This window comes from Prionailurus viverrinus, chromosome D1, assembly GCF_022837055.1.
Source record: "Prionailurus viverrinus isolate Anna chromosome D1, UM_Priviv_1.0, whole genome shotgun sequence".
Lineage (NCBI taxonomy): Eukaryota > Metazoa > Chordata > Mammalia > Carnivora > Felidae > Prionailurus > Prionailurus viverrinus.
Genome location: NC_062570.1, coordinates 58910927 through 58931993, shown reverse-complemented (window position 1 = coordinate 58931993; position 21067 = coordinate 58910927). Strand labels below are relative to the sequence as shown.

At 45.8% G+C, this 21067-nt stretch overlaps 1 protein-coding gene across 3 annotated transcripts in view; it reads right to left on the bottom strand.

Moving 5' to 3' along the window:
• FCHSD2 (FCH and double SH3 domains 2) overlaps positions 1–20094 on the bottom strand; it is a 302796-nt gene extending 282702 nt beyond the window's left edge. The window contains exons 1-3 of one of the 3 annotated variants that reach the window (XM_047824065.1): positions 20053–20094; positions 8638–8751; positions 6821–6918 (exon numbers count right to left, since the gene is read on the bottom strand). In XM_047824065.1, the coding sequence (XP_047680021.1) occupies positions 6821–6918; positions 8638–8658 (119 nt within the window). In that variant the 5' untranslated portion in view covers positions 8659–8751; positions 20053–20094. Of the gene's footprint in view, positions 1–6820; positions 6919–7712; positions 7791–8637; positions 8752–20052 lie in introns of those variants that run through there. The other 2 variants (XM_047824066.1, XM_047824067.1) reach the window with 2 other exon arrangements.
• Positions 20095–21067: the final 973 nt, after the last annotated feature.

Genomic DNA, 21067 nt, shown 5'->3' with positions numbered 1-21067 from the left:
TATAGTTTTCCACACAATATCATCCTCTGTACCATCAAAATCCCGGGTGATCCAACATTTGTATTCCCACCATTATCTCTGGGATTTTCTTCCAAGCCTGCCAATACGTATTCTGCAATTTCCATGCATGAAGAGACAATGACAACTACATCAAAGCCAAAAGCAATTGTAAGATGTATCTGGATTTCAGAAGAATGAAAAAAAATAAAATAAAACCGTGCTTCTTAGAATTAATGAAACACAATAACCTCCATTGTCACCTTGAATAAGACAACATCCTTCCCAGGTTCTAATTTCCACTAACAATGGTAGCTACCAGTGCTAAAGATCTACCATGCTCAGCATTTCACATATCTCATTTAACTTTTGCAGAAAAGCAGAAAGGTCGGCATTACCTTTGTTTTACATTTATGAAATCTGAGGCTCAGAGAACCTTAGTAACTTCTCCAAGATCACCCAAATAGTAAGTAGCAGAGCTGGGTTTCAATCTCTGGTCTACCTTCAAAGTCCTTATTTTTTCCACACTTAAGTAATTCTCAAAATTTAGTGCACGTATGAATCACTTCAGGTGATTCATCCAGAGTGGGAAAAATAGTGCAAATATAGTATATACTTGCAAGTCAAATGGCTTATATATATATATATATATATGTGTGTGTGTGTGTGTATATATACACACACATACACACACACACACACACACACACACACACACACACACACACACATATATGCCCAGTTTAAAAATGGGCAAAGGATCTGAATAGACATTTCTCCAAAGAAGATATACAAATGGCCAATAAGCATATGAAAAAATGCTCAATATCACAGGCTATTAGAGAAATGCAAATAAAAGCCACAATGACACCATTTCATGCCCGCTAGGATGGCTATAATCAAAAGACAAACAATAACAAGCATTAGCAAGGATATGGAAAAACTGGAACCTTCGTGACATTATTGCTGTGGGAATAAAAAATGGTGCAGCCACTTTGGAAATCAATTTGAAAGTTCCTCAAAAAGTTAAACAGGAAAAAAAAAAAGTTAAACAGAGTTACCACATGACCCTAGCAATTCTACTACTAGGTATAAAAATGAAAACATGAAATCCACACAAAATTTGTACATGAGTGTTCAAAAGGAACATTATTCATAATAGCCAAAAAATCCATCAAATGATAAGTGGATTAATAAAATGTGATGGTATATCCATACAACAGAGTACTATTTAGCAATAAAAAGGAATGAAGTACTGATGCTATAACATGGATGAACCCTGGAAACATTAGGCTAAGCAAAAGCTAGTCACAGAAGACCACACAGTGTCTGATTCCATTTTTACAGATTCCATTTCTATAGACAGGGAAGGTAACTGCTTAAGGCTGGAGAAAATTATGGAAAGTGACTGCTAATAAATACAGCACTTCTTTCTGGGGGAGCAAAAATGTTCTAAAGTTAAAGCGTTGATAGTTGTACACCCCATGAATATACTAAAAAACTTTAAATAGGTTAATTGTATGGTATGTGAATTATGTCTCAAGAAAACTGTTCTCAAAAGAGTCCTGGCTGTCTCAATTGACAGAGTGTGCAACTATTGATCTCGGGGTTGTAAGTTTGAGCCCCATGCTGGATATAGAAACTACTTAAAATAAAAATCTTAGTGGTGCCTGGGTAGCTCAGTCAGTTAAGCATCCAACTCTTGATTTCAGTTCATGATATCACAGTTCATGAGATCAAGCCCCATGTCAGGCTCCGTGCTGACAGCACAGAGCCTGCTTGAGATTCTCTCTCTCCCTCTCTATCTGCTCCTTCCCCTACATGTGCACACACATGTGCAGACAGATTCTCACTCTCAAAAATAAATAAATGATAGACAGATAGACAAAAATCTTTTTTAAAAAGTCTATACCAGATTACTTCCAAGGTTCCCTTTTAGACTGAACAGTGTCTGAGACAACAACAAAAAAAGAGCATCCATAAACAGACAAGAATCCAATCCCCAGTGAGTTCCATGAACCTACAGGTTAAAAAAGAGAACCTATAGCACAGTAATTCCTCACTTGAGGTCGTCAGACCTCCAGGTGTCTACAAAGAAAGACAGGTGCTTCTTGAGCCAGTTTCCATTTTTCAGAACATCTGTAAGAAACCATATACTCAACCTTCTCTGAGGTAAAGTTTCAAGTATCTTTGCCTTTGTCTGGATTCATGTAAGTAGTTTTAAAATAGTGATTCAAAGCTGATTTACAGCTTGACGTATGAAAAGTAAAAAATAAGAAAACAAATTATTAGTTAAAATGTACTTTTTGATAGGCAAAATGTTTTTAAGAAATGGGACCTATAATGATTTCCTTGATTAAAACCTTGGGAAATACAAATAGAGGGGATCATGCACTAGTCTAGAAAACAGAGAAATAGCATTTTTCCTCAGTATGATTTACTTCATCTCACTGCACCTCAGTTTCCATTTTCATCAACAAATGGGACAGTATCAATCAGACTCTAAAATTCTGTGATTTTGCCATATTATATAATGACCTCCTAAAAAATGTCTGCTAAGAAGTTAGTTCTTTATATTCAGAATCCCTGCAAAGAACTTTCTTTATTGACTCTACTTAGCAAATCATAAGAATAAACAATACTAAATATATATTAATAAACAATATACAGGCTGTAGTACTTAGAAATTTATAAGTCACCTTAGAAAGCAAAGAGAAAAAAAAAATAAACTAAAAAGAAAGTAAAGTGTGCTTATGTACAGCTGACAGAAAAAGCCAACAGGAAACACTTCAGCATAAAGCCTCCCCAAAACAATGTCCCTGATTAACAACAAATGAGTTTATCTTTCTTTCTCAAATTTTACTCCAAACACACCAGCTTCCAAATACATCCCTGGAACAAATGAACTGAAGAAGGGGAGGAGAGCAAAGGAAAAATACTGTATCATAATTGGTTTCCTCCCTTCAAAATTCCAGAAGATGAAAAGTGGGGGAAGGGAGTGGAAACTAGCCATAACCCAGCATGAAATTCTCCTATTTAGAGCTTAACACATGATATCTCCTATTACATCTCCTACTTACAGCTTAATAATTATTGTGGTCTTTTTCTTCTTCACTTTTTTTTTTAAAGTCATAAAAAATTTTTCTCTACTATCAATTTTTTTATATTAAGAAAAGTTGGGGTACCTGGCTGGCTCAGTCAGAGGAGCGTGTGACTCTGGACCTTCGGCTTGTGAGTTCAAGCCCCACATTGGGTATGGAAATTACTTAAATAAATAAAATCTTAAAAGAAAGAGAGAAAGAAAGAAAGAAAGAAAGAAAAGAAAAGAAAGAAAAGCAAAACAAAGCTATTTGCTTTTTAGTGATTCACACTAACCTAAATTGAACATAACACTGATGGGGGAGAGGGGGCACTGGTGAGAAGGACTATTATTTGTGGGGTTTTGGGAAAGAGAAAAGCAGGGGTGCCTGGTTAGCTTAGTCGGTAGAGCATGCAACTCTTAATACCCAGGTTGTGAGTTCAAGTCCCAGACTGGAATAGAGATAACTTAAAAAAAAAAAAAAGAAAGAAAAATGGCAGGCAAGATCTTTTACAATATAATACATACTGTATTATACATCTGAACCCAAGTTCAGAGGTTTCTAATGAATTTTTAAAATGTCATTTGACTTGATAGGACAGATCAGAAAGGCAGACTACCCCCTTCCTCAAGCAACTAAAGTTATTATAAATACCAACAATACACAATTTTCAACTTCCAATTCAATATTATCAATGAGAAAAAAAGGAAGTTAGAAACCTAAATTCATGTTTTAGGAGGTAATATAGCATTCTGCTCACAACTATATAGGAGTGAAGGGATTCATTCCAATAATTTAACATAAAAGAAGAACACACTGACTCATTGGAATAAGGACTCTATTAATCCTTGGGAACACCAACCATCTCTGTATTTACATGTATATGTAAATATAGAGATACTCAACATCAAATAGCACGGTAGGTTTTAAACTGCCCACATGAGGGGCACCTGGGTGGTTCAGTCGATTGAGCGTCTGACTCTAGGTTTCAGCTCAGGTCATGATCTCATGGTTAGTGAGTTCGAGCCCCTGCGCTGTTTAGTGCAGAGCCTACTTGGGATCCTCTCTCTCTGCCCCTTCCCTGCTCACTCACTTGCTCGCTCTCTCTCAAAATAAATAAATTTTTAAATAAATAAATAAATAAATAAATAAATAAATAAATAAATAAGCCCACATGAATCAAAGTGTAACACAAGCTCAACAGACACCACTCTAGCCCCCTACCAAAAGAACAATAAAACATTTCACCTAAAAACAAGTAAGGTGCATTTAAATATAACCAGTTACATTCATTTAACAATTCTGCCAGCCTAAAAGGGTACAAAGATACAAAAATGACTTAGCCTCTCACTTCAAGGAGTTCACATGAGCGGGGAAGCCAGAAGCATGTGCAAAATCAAAATTCTTTGAGATCACAAAGAACAAACTTGCAAATTTAGTGGTAAGCAGAATTTGCCAGGTGAAAAAGTAGGAGGAAGGGTAACAACAGGCAAGGAGACTGGCATATATAAAGGCATGAATGTAAAGAGCACAATTAGATAACCAGAAGTCCTGAGTTGCCAGGGCAAGGAGATTAAGAAGGAAGGATGAATAAGCATGAAATGGTAGTATTACGCCAGGAAAGGAAGCTTGTGGCTAGATTGCAGAAGGCCATATATGCTACAACGAGGTGTATGATCTTTATCCAAAAGGCCACAGAGAACCCAATATAAAATAAACTGTTTTTATCTTATTATTTTTTTATTTGAGAGAGAGAGAGAGAGAGAGAGCATGCGCACAGGAGAGCAGGGCAGAGTGAGAGAGAATCTTAATAGACTCCATGCTCAGCGCAGAGCCTGACACAGGTCTGGATCCCACGACCCTGGGATCATGACCTGAGCCAAAATCAAGAGTCAGACGCTCAACTGACTGAGCCACCCAGGCATCCCAAACAACATTTTTAGAAAGCCAGCTGGTGACAATGTGGAAGACAGACATAAAAGGAGAGATGGGGGGGGTGGGGCTAGAAAATATGAGAACACTACTGCAAGAATTAGGATATTATTGAAATAACGTAAGTGAAATGTGATAGGTCAGCAATAATAGAAACAACTAAATAACAGCACACCAAACTATATCAATTTAGCAGTGACTGTGTATCCCTATACTTGACCATAAGCTCCTATACCAAGGTATAGGCAATAGGGGAAAAACAGAAAAGAATGTAAACAAGAAATCTCTAGAAGATATAATTAGCAGGACTTAAGGACCACTGACCATCCAGACCCAACAGAAGATCTTTACTTACACACTAATTTGGCCTTTCTGAATTGCTTCTGAAAATTTATTACTTTCTTCATTTAGAAATTTCTACTAAGATAGCTTATTTCACTTAATAGATGCTAAAAATTTTGAGTTTTTAACCATTTGAAGAGTTTCATGCATCTTACACAGGAATTATTTAAGTCTAAAAATTTCCCTGTGGCCACATGGAAAACAAAAAGAAATAAATACAGAATACTTTTCAGTCAGAAAACACTGATCTTATCCAAGTTTGGATACAACTAACTTTATATACCTTAGTAAGAAACCCTGAAAATACAGCAGAAATACTCACAAATAGCACCTAAATTAAATATGGGGGAGGAAAAAAGAAGCTCTTTAAAACTTTGGGCTCCAAACAATTCAGGTATCCAAACACATATAATTTTATTACAACACACAGTTCATAATTTTCATGAAACTAACATGTAATTATGCACCACAGGAAAAATAGGTAACTAATAAAGCTTACGGACCCAACTCCAATTTGATAAATGTGTTACTAAAGGGAAATAAGAATTGCAGCCACTCTGTTTCAACACACAAATTATCTTCCATCATTTTCTTTTAATTTTTTTTTAATGTTCATTTGAGAAAGTGACAGAGCATGAGCGGGGGAGGAGCAGAGAGAGGGAGACACAGAATCTGAAGCAGGCTCCAGGCTCTGAGCTGTCAGCACAGAGCCCGACGCGGGGCTCAAACTCCCAAACTGCAAGACCATGACCTGAGCCGAAGTCACATGCTTAATCGACTGAGCCACCCAGGTGCGCCACCCCCCCCATCATTTTCAAAAATATGTTTGTTGAGCTGTCAATTTGTATTACAGGATTATTAAAAGAGTGGTGTTTCTTTCAGTAAAATGAATCATGCTTCCCTCAATAAAGATACTGATTTTCACAATGCTGGCAAGATGGTTTATCTACTTGAAGTTATCTTAATTATGAATATAGGTAATGACAAAATATGATAAACACATTTTCCACTAAATTTAATGTTCAAAGACAAAATTATATTTGTCATGTTCTAACAAACAGTGTTAGTGTGCAATCATCTGAGGTTGACTGGCTCACCCTCAGATATTAACCATTAACCAGAGGTGTCAGTTAAAAAATCTATGGGAAATCATTAAAGTCAGTAAATGTTACAATTCAGTAGAAAGACTATTTAAGAATTTCTACTTCAATGATTATAATTTGACTAATAAACTTTTAAGACCCTTGTTTTTTCATGATAGTATGTGTAAGTCATAGGTTCCCCCACTAAAGGAAAAAAGTTTGCATTGCGTTAGTTCCAGTTATAATTTCTAGCTGAGTCAAAGCTCTAACAGCCTTAAAGCAGGAAATCCAAAAGGAAATTCCATCATCAGTTCCTGGGGCTTGGTAACTCAATGGTTCTTTGAAACAAAGATATAAAAGTTCTCAAACTATTTACTATAATCTTACCTCATATCTTCAAGCAAATCACATTCTGCTTGATGTTTGGCTTGAAGTTTTGTCATCTGCTCAACTTGAGTGTTTTTCAGTTCTTGTGTAACTTTCACCTAAAATATATCATACATTTATGAAGGCCTTACTGCAACCTTAACAACAAAATAATTAATTAAGCAAAATACTTAATGTCAGAATATAGAACTCTTGCTCACTTCTGTAAAGGCCATAAATCCATTATTAGCCACCTTATTTTGTTCTACTGACGATACTTAATGAGAAAACTAGGCAAATAACCTGAAAGAGGTTAAATAAAAGTAAAAGAGTATAAAAATTATACAATGAATAAGTGCAAAATAAGCTTCCAGTCATTCCATTTCATGCACAAGCTCAGTACACATGTAGTAGATCTTCTGAAGAGTTTTAAAAGGCCCTGTCTTCTATTTCTTCCAAAAAAGACTTAAAGATTTCTACCACCAGGGGAGGTGAGCTGAGTATAGATGGCAGAAGGGAGTATAGGAATGCCTAATATCTAAGGACCGAAATTTACACAATCATGAAATCATATGCATAAATTGACTACATAAATTATTCCATAATGGCTGCGAGAAAGCACACTGTCTCAGGATGATGCCCTCCACTCGCTGACAGCCCATCAAATCACAATCTCTTTCTCACAAAGGAGAAAGCAAAAGTGACCTTCCAGCATATGCAGTGCTTTTAAGCCACCCCAGCAAGCCGGTCCCCGTGGCGGCTCCACTTCAAACAGAACAGCAAATGCAAGCTGGCCAGTGCCTCTCGCCAGGGTTCCAGGTTACAGTGGGCCTGGAATCCCCCCCCCCCCAAACCAGAGCCGTGCTAACCCGGAGGGGTGGGGGGTACATGTGTGAAAGAAAAAAAGACTCACTTAACTGGAGAAACCCGGATTAAGAAAGAGAAAGAAGCAGACACGAGCGAGTTAGGTTTGTCCACGAGGGGAGGACAGAACAGCCTTCTCCACCCAATGCCCAGAGTAGACACTAAGTAACCATCTGCAGGATTAAAAAGACAAGGACACAGCCTCAGCCCCTAGGAACGCTGGGGAAGAGGACAGTGAAACAGTTCTCGAAGGGCGCTGGGGGGAAGCGGCTGACACGCCGGGAGCACCCGTCACTCCCACCCCAAGCCCAGATCGCCGTGCACACGCCACGCACTGCCCATTTCACGCTCTCCGGGAGCAGCACCACTGCCTCAAGGCCCCCTAGCTGGAGGGGCGGGGCAGGATTGGGGGTGGGGGGAGAAAGGCATAATTTCTTGTTTTCCCCTGGGGTGGGGGGCGGTAACTAGTCCAACTTCTCGGCCGCCCCGTGGGAAAAGCAGGCCGAACCTTATGGCTAAGACTAGAAACAAATTCCCTGAAAATTTGCAAACGAACGAGGGTGGCGACAAGCAGCTGGAGGGCTCAAATCAGGCACAGACTAAACAATCACACAAGCACAGGCTCTGCAAAGCTGCAGGGGCTCCCCGCCTCCCCTCGGTGCAGCCCCGAGAATGCACTTTGCAGCGAGCAGCACTGCCATGCGCGCGCGCACACAAATGCACACCCGAAACTCTGTGAAATGTCTAGGGGTCTCCAGTGCGGTGGAAGGGACGAGCCCGGGTCGCCCCTCCGTCGGAAAGACACCTCATTCGCGTGGCCCCCTCCTGGAGCCGCCGGCAACTCGGTGACAAGCCCGAGGCGACGGCGGTCACGGCCCCTAGCGAAAAGGGGGAGGGGACGCAGCGGGTCGCCCCAGCCGCGTCCCTTGTACACATCCCTCCCAAACCCCAAAGCCCCCCGGCTGCACTCTCACCTTCCTCGGCGGCGGCTGCATGATGCTGAAGGGACATCAATCCTCCCCCGACGGCGGCGTCAGCTAGGACGAGGAGGTGGAGGGCCGTGAGGAGGGGAGGCCCCGCAAGCGAGTCTGTGTGTGTAAGGAGAGCCTGAGAACGAGAACTCCCCCGGCAGGGAGCAAGGCCGGCGGGCGGCTGGAGGACCCGGGTCGGAGGGCGAGTGTGAAGAGAAGGAGGAGGAGCGCCGGGAAGGCCTGGGGCTCGGACGGCCCGGGGGGTGTGTGAGGGAAGGAGGCGGAGACCGCAAGGGGGCGGGGGCCCTAGAGCTGGGGCGCAGGGTCTCCTAGCTCGCCGAGCGGCTCTCGAACAGCAGCGTCGTCCGGCTCCCCGCCCGCCGGCGCCGCAGCTCCTAGCAGACGCGGCCCCCCGCCCCCACTCAGGCAGCCCAGCCCTCGCAGGGCCCAGCGCCCCCGCCCGTCCCGGGGAGGTGGAAGGCGGCGCCGCGCTCTCGGCTTCGGCTCCTCCACTCAGGCCGCGGGAATTTCCGGCCCCACCAAGTGGCACAGCGCCCCGCTCCGGCGGCGGAGGGGACAATTCAGTCCAGAGCTGGGTTCGAGGGGCCGGGCCACACTGCAGGGAAGGAGCGTGGCGGCGGCGTGGGGCTCTGGATCTCGGCGGGGGGGAACTAACGGATCGGTCGGGGAATAGAAGGATAGAAACGCTAGCGGAGCACGAAAATCCCCCCCCTCTCTCTGAGAGTGGCACGTTCCAAACGCCTCTTGTCCTCCCTCCCCCACACTGGGAGCCAGACGGGGGCTTCCCGCGCGCTTTCCCGCCAGCCGTCCGGGCACGCGCCTGCAGTCGGAGCCGCGCACGTGGGCGGGAGAGAGCTCCGCGCCGACGCACGCGCACAAGCCGCCCCCACCTCCTACAGGTTTTAGGGCCGCAGCGTTTCTGTGTCCGTGTGTGTGTGTGTGTGTGTGTGTGTGTGTGTGTGTGTGTGTGTGTGTGTGTGTGTTTTTAAGGGGACGACACTCTGAAGTTTTTACCTTGGGGCGGAGGGTAGCATGCTTGTAGCTGCAGGAGAGTTCTGTTTTTTACTTCTTTTCGATCCTCAAACACCCCTCTCTGGTGAGCGAATGGGTTAGCCAAATAGGCAAGCATGAAGGGGGCGAGCATCGACAAGTCCTTTCTCAGCGGGCCGCAGGTGTCTGACTGTTGCGGGGGCGGGACAGGGGGGTGTCTAGTTGCCATGCAAAGGAGAAAGTGCTCTCTGGTACGGGGCATTCAAGTCAAAGAGCACGGACTCTCTGCTGGAAGGGTACCTCGAGGTTGTTAAGACCAGTATCCCCAAATCACAGATAGGGAGGCTAATACCCTTAGAAGAGGGGAGACTTTATGTAGGTCACACAGCACGACTACACTCTATGGGTCATAAACTTTTGCCAATGATACCTGTGAGAAAAAATAAAGGAGGCAGCAGGGGCAACGGAGGGAACTCGTGTCTGGGAGTCAGGACCTCTGGATCTCAGTCCACTCTGCCTGCCTCTATGTAGCTGGGTATGTAGCTCCACCTTCCTCATCTGCCAGTGAGGCTGTTCATCCACGCAGCCCCCTCCCCACACATCCAGACCATCTGGGGGTAGGGTTTTCAGCCTTTCTTGAGCTGCTTAGAAGAATGAAAACACCTTCCGGAGCCACATGGATGTGCGAAGGGTGAACTAGATTGCCCCACAGTTTTATCAGAAGTTGGAGTACCGGACGCCTGTTCTCAGAAGAGTAGTCAGGCAAAAAGAGGAAAGTGAGGCCTGGAGAGACCCAAGTATATTGCCCAAGGCCACAATTGGCGAGAAATTGGTTCAAGATGGAACTTGAACCCAGGTTGTTCACACTGAATTACCTGGATTCTTGTACAAGAAGGCTATGCATGAGCTAGATTGTGTATGAACCAGGAAATCAGGCTTGCTTTTTCTGATTTCCTTGAGGCCATTCAAAAGTCAGCCCTTCACCAGAGTCCTCAATTACCATCAGGGAACGCCTGGGGCAATGGAATAAGTGGGTGGAGACCCAACTCCCCGACAGCTGTGGAGCAGCAGCTAGAGCCCAGGCAAGAGGTAGCCAGGCTGGGCTCCAATCTCAGCTCCAGCACCAATTAATTATGAGGCTTTGAGCTAGCCAGTTTCACTGCTTTCAGCCTTTACTTTCTGGCTTGTAAAATGGGGATATAATACCAGCCCCACAGGCTTGTATTAATAGAATTCCGTCTACCACAGGCTCTGGCACATAGTCGGTGATCAATAATTGCTTACTGATTTATCATTCATTCAAAAAACATTTGCTGCGTCCTGCTTTGTGCCAAGCCTTGTGCCAGACACTGGGAATACAGATTCTTAAGAGCAAGACAGAATCAGCCTCAGCCTTCACCAAGGCTGATTTCCAGACCAGCCATTCCATGAATGTTACTAAGATAGTGGGGGTGGGGTGGGGGGTGGGTAACAGTGCTTTCCTAGACACAGTGTTATGCACACAAAGGTGCTTAACAAAGATTTGCTGGATCTTAGTCCTGGGTGCAACTAGTCTGGCCCAGAGATTATCCTCCCTTCACCTCTCTTTTATAGAAGTGAGGACTAGGGGTATAAAATTGCTAGATGTTATGAGATTCGGGATCTAACCTCTACTACTGATATGCTAGACCTTCTCTGGGCATTGGTCCCCAACCACAGAATAAGGTAAGTGAATGAGCCTGGAACTTAGTAGGCTCTTCACAGATGAAGTACAACCCTGGGGCTTTATTTTATGGGTTTAGGAGGGCATCCTCCACCTGATTTGCCATTCTAAAACCAGGAACGGCATTGACTTTCTGAGATGATTTTCTTTGGAGGTGTAATAAATAACAGGCAACACCAGATGGACTTACCTGCTGGGTGCTTTTTCAAAAATGTGGTTTAAAAAAAGAAATGTATTTAACATTTACTAAATGCCTTTCCCAAAACCCCAACTTTCATATTACTTTTCTGGGCTAATCTTCACTATAATCCTGTGAAAGAGTGTTATTTTATTCATTTTACAAATGAGTAACTGGAAACTCAATGAAGGTAAGTGATTTGCCCTGAAGTGATGGATTTGGGACCAGAATCCAGTTCTCCCATTTGCCTCTTGTTCAGGGAATTGAGAGTTCACCCAGGAAAAATGAAGACTCAGGAGGATACAACCATATATTCCAAACTTCACAGGGATGGGAAAGGGATTTCTGTGACTTTACAAGCCTGACTTAAAATGTACCCCTTTGAACCAGGCTGGGAACTTCCAGAGCCTTGCTCCTGTAGTGCAAACAAGCACTGTGTTACCAGATGTAAGATCCCTTGACACTGTTTGGGGGAAATGCCACAGAGCTGTCCTGTGACCACAGAGCAGCGTGCGTTATAGCCCCAGAGACCGAACTGGGACTGGTCTCAGCTGTATCTAAGGAAGAAGGTTTTCCAGGCCAACCTGCCCTTAGAAGGGGTGAGCTCCCCCATTCCTGGAGCAGTGCAAGTAGGTGCTAACTCCCTTCCGTCAAGGAGGCCACAGGTGGGATTCTTACCCTGGGAAGGAATTAATAACAGCTACCATTTATTTTGCCTCTTCTATGTTTCAGGGATTGAAGTAGGCATATTATTTACATTGTTTCTAACCTTCACAACTTCTCATGATACATATGACCCCGTTTCACAGATTTCACAGACTAAAGATCAGAAGTGAAATGACCAGCCCAAGGTCACACAGCTAGGACAGGAGAGCCAGGCCTGGCCCCTGGCTTCCTGTGATTCTGAAGCTATGCTCTTCCTCCAGCATGCTGCTGTACAATCTCCCAGAAGGAATGTGATTCTAAATTTAAGTGAGATCCAGGATTAAAAGCTGACTAGAGCAGGCATATGAGTGAGCATTGAAAGATAAGCTATCCCAATATTCCACAGAACTCCCAGGGGAAACTGCAGGGATACTAAGTGTGCAGCAGCCCTTGAGCATGATTAGAATGTGAACAGCACCCCACCACAGTTCAAAGTGGCCATCCAGGACAGATTGGCACTCCACCCAAGGCTCTAGAGATGGTGGCCACCATCCCATATGCCCAGACTGTACCAACGCACTTCCCACCCTCCTCACAGCTAGGGTTCACAGCCCTCACTCCATTTCCTGCTGTCTCATTATCTGCCACTCACATTGGTTCAGGCTGCTGGGGAATACCTATTAGCTCATCCAAATGCTAGCTATTCCCTGTTTGAGCCCCACTGAGGCTAGCTGACGATGCTGTTACAAATAATGCAGTCTGTGGACCCTAGCCCCATTACCTCCCTTCTACCCTAATCACCTTTCTTTCCCCTGTACTTCCACTCCCCACCCCACCCCCCCACACACATATCAACCTTTGCTCCTGCCTAAACTAATTTCCTCAACACAGCCCTCTGGTAAACCTGGTATGGGAGTATGCACGTCTCCTCCATTAGCTCTCAAGACAGAATCACAGCCTGCTGGAATGACGTCTCAAGATCAGTAGCCAGCAGAAGAGGACAGGGGCTCTTCCTAGGACACAAAGTGAGTTTGTGGCAGAACTAGACCTTGAATTCCATCCAACATCACTCAACCTCAACCAGTCCCTTATTCTGGGTTCAGTCATAAGCAGGTCTCTGGGATGAGACCCAGGCCCTGCACTCCAGGAGCTCCCAATCTCAACACACAGACCAAAGATCTCAGCAGTGTGCCCCGAACACACAGAGCCCAGATTCCACCAGGTGGTGACAGGGATCTAAGGCCAGAGATGGGTTCCTGAGAGGCAGGCACTGGGACAGTGAATTATCTGGTCAGCCTGTGCCAGGGAGTGTTACAACTTGGTGGGGATGGGAGGGGGGGTGAGAGGACAGCCAGTCCCAGGGCTATAGCAGGAGCGGACAGTCACATGGTTTTGATATCAGGAGGCAGGCAACCAAGGTTCTAGCCCTGTCTTTGCCAGGCACTTTGCGAATGTGACCTTTTGCACATCACAAATTCTGTCCTTCCTCCTAAGGAGGTGGTACAGGTTAAGTGAAATAACAGATATGTGATCTGTAAAGAACTGAGGAGCTATGTAAGCTAGCGACTGCCTGCCTTGGGATACATCAGGGAAGGTTGAATGACCACTTATGCAGGACACCAACGAGGGCCTTCCCACTGGGAGCTGCACTGTGATTACAACTCTGGGAAACTTGGACCCATGGGTAAAGCAGTCAGGTTTGGGAGGAGGGTTGACATCAAAGGGATTGGGGGTCAGGCAAACCTGGGCTAGATGTTTGGTTCCTCTTCTGCCTAGCTTTGGGTTCTTGACCGAGTTCTGAAATCTTTCTTCAACCCAGTGCCCTCATCCTTACAAGGGGAATAATGACTTTTGGCTGGGTTGTGGTGAGAATTAAAAATGGAAATGTTTATATAAAATGCCTGCAACTGTGCTGGCCCACAAATGTGAGTTTCCTTTGTATGCGCATGTGTTTTCCTTCAGTTTCCCTTCGTTTTGTTCTGGTTTTGTTTGTAAATTTAAAAAGCAAAACACAAAAAGAGAAATTCCCATGGGAGGGGGTTGAGCCCAACTACAGTCCCAGTTTTGCCCCTGACTCACCCATGAAGACCTGGGAAGTCCCTGGCCGTCCCTCCACCTTCATTTCCTCATCTGTAACACAGGGGCTTCACCAGGGAGTTTCTTCAAAGCCCAGCCTGGCAGCTTGAGATGCTACTCCTTTGTGAGTCCCTTCCCTGGAGAGGACCCCCCGGGCCGAACCGGGGCGGGGGTCAGGCAGTGACCAGGGGAAGGAGATGGAGTTGTAGGGGAGGGACAGCAGGATTGGGAGGTGGCAGGTCTACAACCACTGTGTGCTGGCCTGTGAAAGAAGGAGGCCCCACTCAGCTTAGGAAGCCTGCCACCTATTTTCCCATAGCCTGCCCAGTTAATGCCAAAACAAAACACACTTGTCTGCTCCCTGCTGGAGGGCAGTGGGCCAAAATGAATGTCCTGGAGGGCTGGCAGATGCCCTGGCATCCTGCCTCTCCTCCCTGGGCACCCGCCTTTCCCCTGTCTGCAGCACATCCACACACCCGTGGCCTGTGGCCTGGGCGAGCTGAACACCACCCCCAGCCAAAGCTGGCCCAGGCGGCGGAGAGGAGCTTCCTCAGGACCTGCACTTCCCCCTCTCAGTTTCAGGGCTCTTAAACAGACACTCGCAACACCTAAAGCTGCCTGTCTTTCCAGTCCGGCCTTGGCCCCGAGATGTGATCTAATTCTTGCCGTGCTGCTGTGGGCAGAGCGCATGGCATCAGAATGCTGGGAGCTGCTGTCAGGCACTACAGGAGGGAATTCCCTGGCTCAGGAAAGCTCTTCCCGTGGAAGGGAGCAGGTGGTGAGTCTCCCTGAAGAGACAGACACCGCCAACGCTATAGGCAGAGCCAATCCTGGGATAAGAAGCATCAAATCCACCACCCCCACCTTCTCTCTGATGCTTGTCTACGCTGGACACAGTAATAATAATAGCTTACACTTTATAATAGTTACTGTGTGTCAGCATTCACATAAATAATTTAATTCTCACAACAACTTTGAAGTAGGTACTATTATCAGCCCCATTTTACCCTAAGGTCATTCAGCCAGTAAGCGGCAACCTGAGATTTCTACCCAATTCATTAGGTCCCGGGGCTGTGCTGTTAACTGCTATGCAAATCTGTCACCAGAAGATGGTATTCCCTGTAAAACCCAAATCCAAACTTGGAATGCGGCAAGATGTTTGCACTGGTATCCTAGAACTTAAGCATTTACCCAGACTCGCCTGAAGCTGAGAATCACCAAGGGGTGCTTGTTTAAAACACAGGGCCCTCCTTTGAGGATTCAGTAAGTTTGATGTGGGAAGAGGCAGTGCCTGACATGTGGAAATTGCCCAAAAAATAAAAAATAAATAAAAGTATTTGTTAAACGAATGAATGCCCTGCCTTCTCTGAGTCTCCGTTCATCTCTAAAATGGGGTTTCAGTTCCCCACCCTGCTCCATCTCTAAGTGTGGCTGTATGTGGAGCCTGTGTATCTGTACCATCTTCGCTTGGGCATGAGGAGTTGTTTACAAGCACACCCACTGGCTCCTAATAATAGCTGTAATAACAATAGCTAACATTTCTTGAATGCTTATGGAGTACCAGGCACAGTTCTGAGGGCTTTGACTGTGTTAACCCACTGATTCTCACAACACCCAATTATTTAAACTTTAAGGATAGAGAAACTGAGGCTCAGAGAGGTTAAGCAACTTGCCCATGATCACACAATTAGTAAGAAGCAGGATTTGAACCCAAGTGGTCCTACTCCAGTGTCCAGGGTTAACTACTCTGTCATAGTTTCTGGACACACCCAGCCCCTCCTCTTGGGAACTGGGCTGCCACAGTTGGGCCAATGGTTATTGTAGTATTCAGGAAGGAGAGAATGGAAAATTAAACTAACAGAATCAAGATTTAGAACCCCCTCACTATTGTTTGAGCCTGAATAAGAAATTCCAAAGCACAGGGGCACCTGGGTGGCCCAGCCGGTTAAGGGGCCAACTTCAGCTCGGGTCATGATCTCACAGTTTTTGAGTCTGAGCCCCATGTCAGGCCCTGTGCTGACGGCTCAGAACCTGGAGACTGCTTCAGATTCTGTGTCTCCCTCTCTCTGCCCCTCCCCTGCTTGCGTGCACGCTCTCTCTCTTTTCTTCAAAAATAAATAAACATTTAAAAAAATTTAAGAAATTCCAAAGCACAGAATCAAAGTGCTATAGTAGTTCCATGTGGGGAAGGCTGCCTCTATCTACAACAGGGGACCCCAAAAGGCTGCCCTGGAAGGGGTCTTAATGCATAGGAGGTAGACACTCCCAGGAGAGCAAACAGCACCGGCTGGATGGGCTGAGCCATGTTTGGGAACAGTCTGACTATCCCAAGAAATGAGCCTACAAAGGTGGACTGCAATCTTGGGTCTCCCACTTGGATATTTGCTCTAAATTTTTTAAAGCAATCTTCCTTTATGATGTTTATCACGCTCTGTAATAGGCATGTGTATTGCCCATCTCACCCATCCTGTCAATGCCTCCATCCCCACAGATCTCTGGAGGAGATCTTGTTTGTCACTATATCTCTAGCACCTGGGACAAGGCATGCTGGATGGATGGATTTGAAGGCCTGAAGTCCCAAAGGTTTATCAGCCATGGAACATTAAGTGTGGGAAGCCAGGTCACAGAATAGAAGGCCCAGGACAGCATCTTAAGGAAGGGTGTACCCAAGGGCCTGTACAGGCCTGTCTTCTGTTCACATTCAGCCCTCTGTCCTCACACACTGCACTGGGCCTGTGACCTCACTGTTACTCCTCCCAGATGGTTTGTGAATGTATTGACCATAAAGGAGAGGATGGGCAGGTCTGAAAGACAAGGCATCTTGGGCTGGGTCACACTAACTCCATCACCTTTCTTCCCACTAGGCGCTCAGCTTGGGGTCTTGGTTAAAACTCAGTCAAGTTTTTTGGTTTTTTTTTTTACTTTTTTTTTTAATCTTTATTTATTTTTGAGAGAGAGAGAGAGCAGGGAGGAACAGAGAGAGAAGGAGACACAGAATCCAAAGCAGGCTCCAGGCTCTGAGCTATCAGCACAGAGCCCGACGCAGGGATTGAACCCATGAACCACGAGATCATGACCTGAGCTGAAGTCGGACACTCAACTGACTGAGCCACCCAGGTGCCCAAAAACTCAGTCAAGTTTTAAGTCAGGCTGACCAATTTGAATTTTGGCCCTGCTACCTTCTACCTATGTGGCCTTAATTGTATCATCTAGTTACTGCATACTCTCCAACATCATCTCACATTGGTCCTGTGACCCTGGGCTCAGCTCTCATTCTCTCTGGGCCTCTGTCACTGTGTAAGTTGGGATGGTTACTCTTGAGGCCCCCATGGCTCTACTGTTTTCTAGTTCTGTAACAATCAAGACTAAACAGTGTTTTCTAAATGATAACAAAATGAATGTAAAGGTGAAGCTTGGGCTTTTCTCTCTGGGGCAACCAGAAAAAGCTTCTCCAACCCAGCAGTGATCACAGAGAAATAACTGGGTTAAGGCCATAGGCATCATCCAGATATTGCATCTGTGTGACAATTTTTCACACCTCTCTGGTGTTAATTGAGACAGTTAATCTCTATTTGTGCCACCGCCCTCCCCCTCCCAGACCCTTGGCCTTGCACTGTGTCCAAGGAGGCTGGGACATTTGGGCTTCATCACCAGGACCCCTTGCCAATTGAGTTCCACTTGGGTTTGGACAATACAATAAGAAAACAGGACACCAGAGGATGAGAGAAGAGGAAGTTTGGGCTATTTCTCCCTCTGCTCCTTTCCTGCTTTGGTGCTTTTTCCACTTCCTTCTTGATCCTATTCCTGCCAGCCAGCCCAACTTCTCACTGGGATTCAGTAACATGATTCCCACCCCTCCTTCAGCCCTCATCTCTGGGTAGGTGCCTCGCCATCCTTCTGTTTGTTCCTTTCACCTGCCCACACCTCAGTACAGCAGTTCCTTCAGTAAATCTCTTCACTCCAACCTTAGAGGTGAATTGCTTCCTGCCAGCCTCCTGACTAACCTAGGACCCTCCACCTGGATCTGCCTATTTGACTCATAATTCAATACATTCCTCAGAACAAAGAACCAGCCAGCCTAGCCCATGAACAGCCCTCCCATGTGCCTGCTCTAGGGGAAAGCGTGTGCAGTGTGGCTCCTTTGGGGCCCCCAGAGTCTGATTCTGACTTACTGTCACTCCTAAAGAACTCCTGTGGGCAGAACCTGACGAGAAAGGGACACCTGCACCAAAGTAACATTGACTGGCATGGCGAACCAAGACCACAGAATGAAACATGATGGAGCCTCAAGACGGAGCGTGGTCACATCCCCACTTAGGCAAGGTGGGTGGCAGCGCTATGGGAATCCAGGAACCTGCACTGCTCAGGGCAGGCTCCCTGGAGGGCTGGGCAGAGCCTGGTCAGGCACCATAGGGTGCTGGAAAGGCAGAGAGAGGAAGGAGGAAGAGTTTAGCTCAGGAGAGAGTTGAGCAAATGCTTGGCAGGAAGAAGTGGGATTCATGAGGGCAGGAGTGAGGGCCAGGGACTTGGTGGGGCACACCGCGTTCAGTAGCAGACTGCCCCCCTTGGCGTCCCTTGGGACATAACCCCTTCCTTACCCTGCACTAGCCTGGATCAGGGCTCCCACATTCCCTCAGGAGCTATCCCACCTTCCTCTGGCTTGAGCTGCCTGTCACCCTAATCCTTTCACTTCCTTTGCTAACCACACCTGCCCAGACCACAGCCATAGCAGGGCCTAGGTTTCAGTTCTCATTTCCTCAACATCTCTGTAGTCTCCTGAAAAGTTTCAATTTCTCAACAGGGGTTGGGTCTGACACTGATCTAGATGCCTCCTTATCATCATTCCTGCCTCTCCCCCAACCCGGGTCCGCTGCCCTCCTAGCAGCAAGAGCAAGCCTTCTAATATGCTATTTTTACCATGCACACCTCTGCTCAAGACCCTTCTATGGCTCCCCCTGCCCTATAAAATAAGCCCCACATTCTAACATGACATTCTAGGCCCTTCACCTCATGACTCCTGCTAGTCTCCCTGACCTCATCAGTTTTACTATGTCAGACACTCTTTGTTCCAAACACAACATGTATATGCATTTTTCCAGAATTCATCAGGTTCTTTTAGCAACTTCACACTTCTGAATGTGTTCTTCCCTCTGCTTTCAGCCTTCTCCCCTTTTCTCTGCCTGATAAACTCAAATTTGCTCTTTAAACCCCAGCTCAAAAACCCACTTCCTCCTGCCATCAGGTCAAACTTAATGCTCCTTCACAGACTTGTTCAGTTATTGATGACAGCACTATGTTCCGGCTGACTAGACTTCTATCTAGTTATGTCTTTCTCAACTCCCCTTTCTTTCAAGTCTGGCCCAGCTGGACTGCTTTTTTACTATGTGATCTTGGGCAAGTCACTTTACCTTCTCTGGAGCTCTCCCTGGGCCTCCAGGCTGGGTTAAGTGCTCTCTGTTGGGAGTTTTTCAGCACTTATATGTATGTTGATAATCATGATGTATCCCATGATTCTGTAACTATTTTCTGCCAGACTATGAGTCCCTTGCTGTCAAGGAAACCTGCTAGATTCCTTGTAGCCAAATTGTCTCTGTATTCCCAATGCTCACCATTCCAGAAATCCCTATATGGCACAAGCGAATTTAATCCCAATTCCATTTTTGCAAGTATGGAGACTGGGCCCAAAGAGGCACAGAGATTTGCCCAAGGACATGAACCAGTTTCAGGGCTTTTTCCTCTGCCCTCCCCCAAGTCCTTGGGCCAGCCTACTCTCTGGACCAGAGAGCGGGCCAGCACCAGGCCTCACCTGTTGCTGTCCCATGGGCTTTCAAGGTAGAAGATACCAGATGCTCAGTTTTACTTCCCTCCTGGCTGCAGAGTGCTGAGAGCAACTGTCAGATCTCAGGCACTTCCGTTGTACTCAGAGCCAGGCTTCCTTTTCACTCCTTCCGTGGGTAGCAAACAAACCAAGGGCCACACACAGCCTCTGTGCCAGCTCCTGGGGAGTTCTGTTTCTCCTTAGGGGCCGAGCCCAGCTTTGTGGTGGACTCTCCCTAAAGATAGTCTCTAGCCTTGGAGTTTGTGGCAAAAAAGCCTCATTACCCAAAACCCTGGAAGATTGGAGTCTGGACCTTGATGAAATGTCATATGACCTGCATGGGTTGGGGAAGTCTCACGTGAGGAAACTTCTACAGAATCATAAACTCTTAGAATCCTTGATGGAAACTATTCATTTTGCAGATAGGGACACTGTGGTCCAAAAAGGAGTTTTCCCAGAGCAGAAACCCAGTGGTATACCCGAGAGCATTTATTTGTAGGACAGCTTGAACTAAATGGTCCCAATCTGTGTTGCTCTTAAGTGCTTTTGTCAATGTAATACTGCTTTGTTTTTCTATCTCCCTTCTGCTGGCCCATCAGGTGCTTCTCTCTCAGGACCTGCTTGCAAGAAGAACTTCTCACCCCCAAGGTGGCTGACAGCTAACCTGTGAACTGTTTACAACAAGATCACCAAAGGCGCAATACTAATGTGTAAAATATGAGTAAATGGGCTCAGATCAAGTGCCTGAGGGACATCTTTGGGACATCAAGGAGCCTTTTATGCTTAAAGTTTAGTTTCTTTTCTTTATTATTATTATTATTATTTAAATGTTTATTTTTGAGAGAGAGCAGTTGAGAGGCAGAAGTGGGGGGGGGGGGGACACACAGAGGATCCGAAGTGGGCTCTGTGCTGACAGCAGAGTCCAATATGGGACTCAAACTTACAAACCATGAGATCATGACCTGAGCCAGAGTTGGACGCTTAACCAACTGAGGCACCCAGG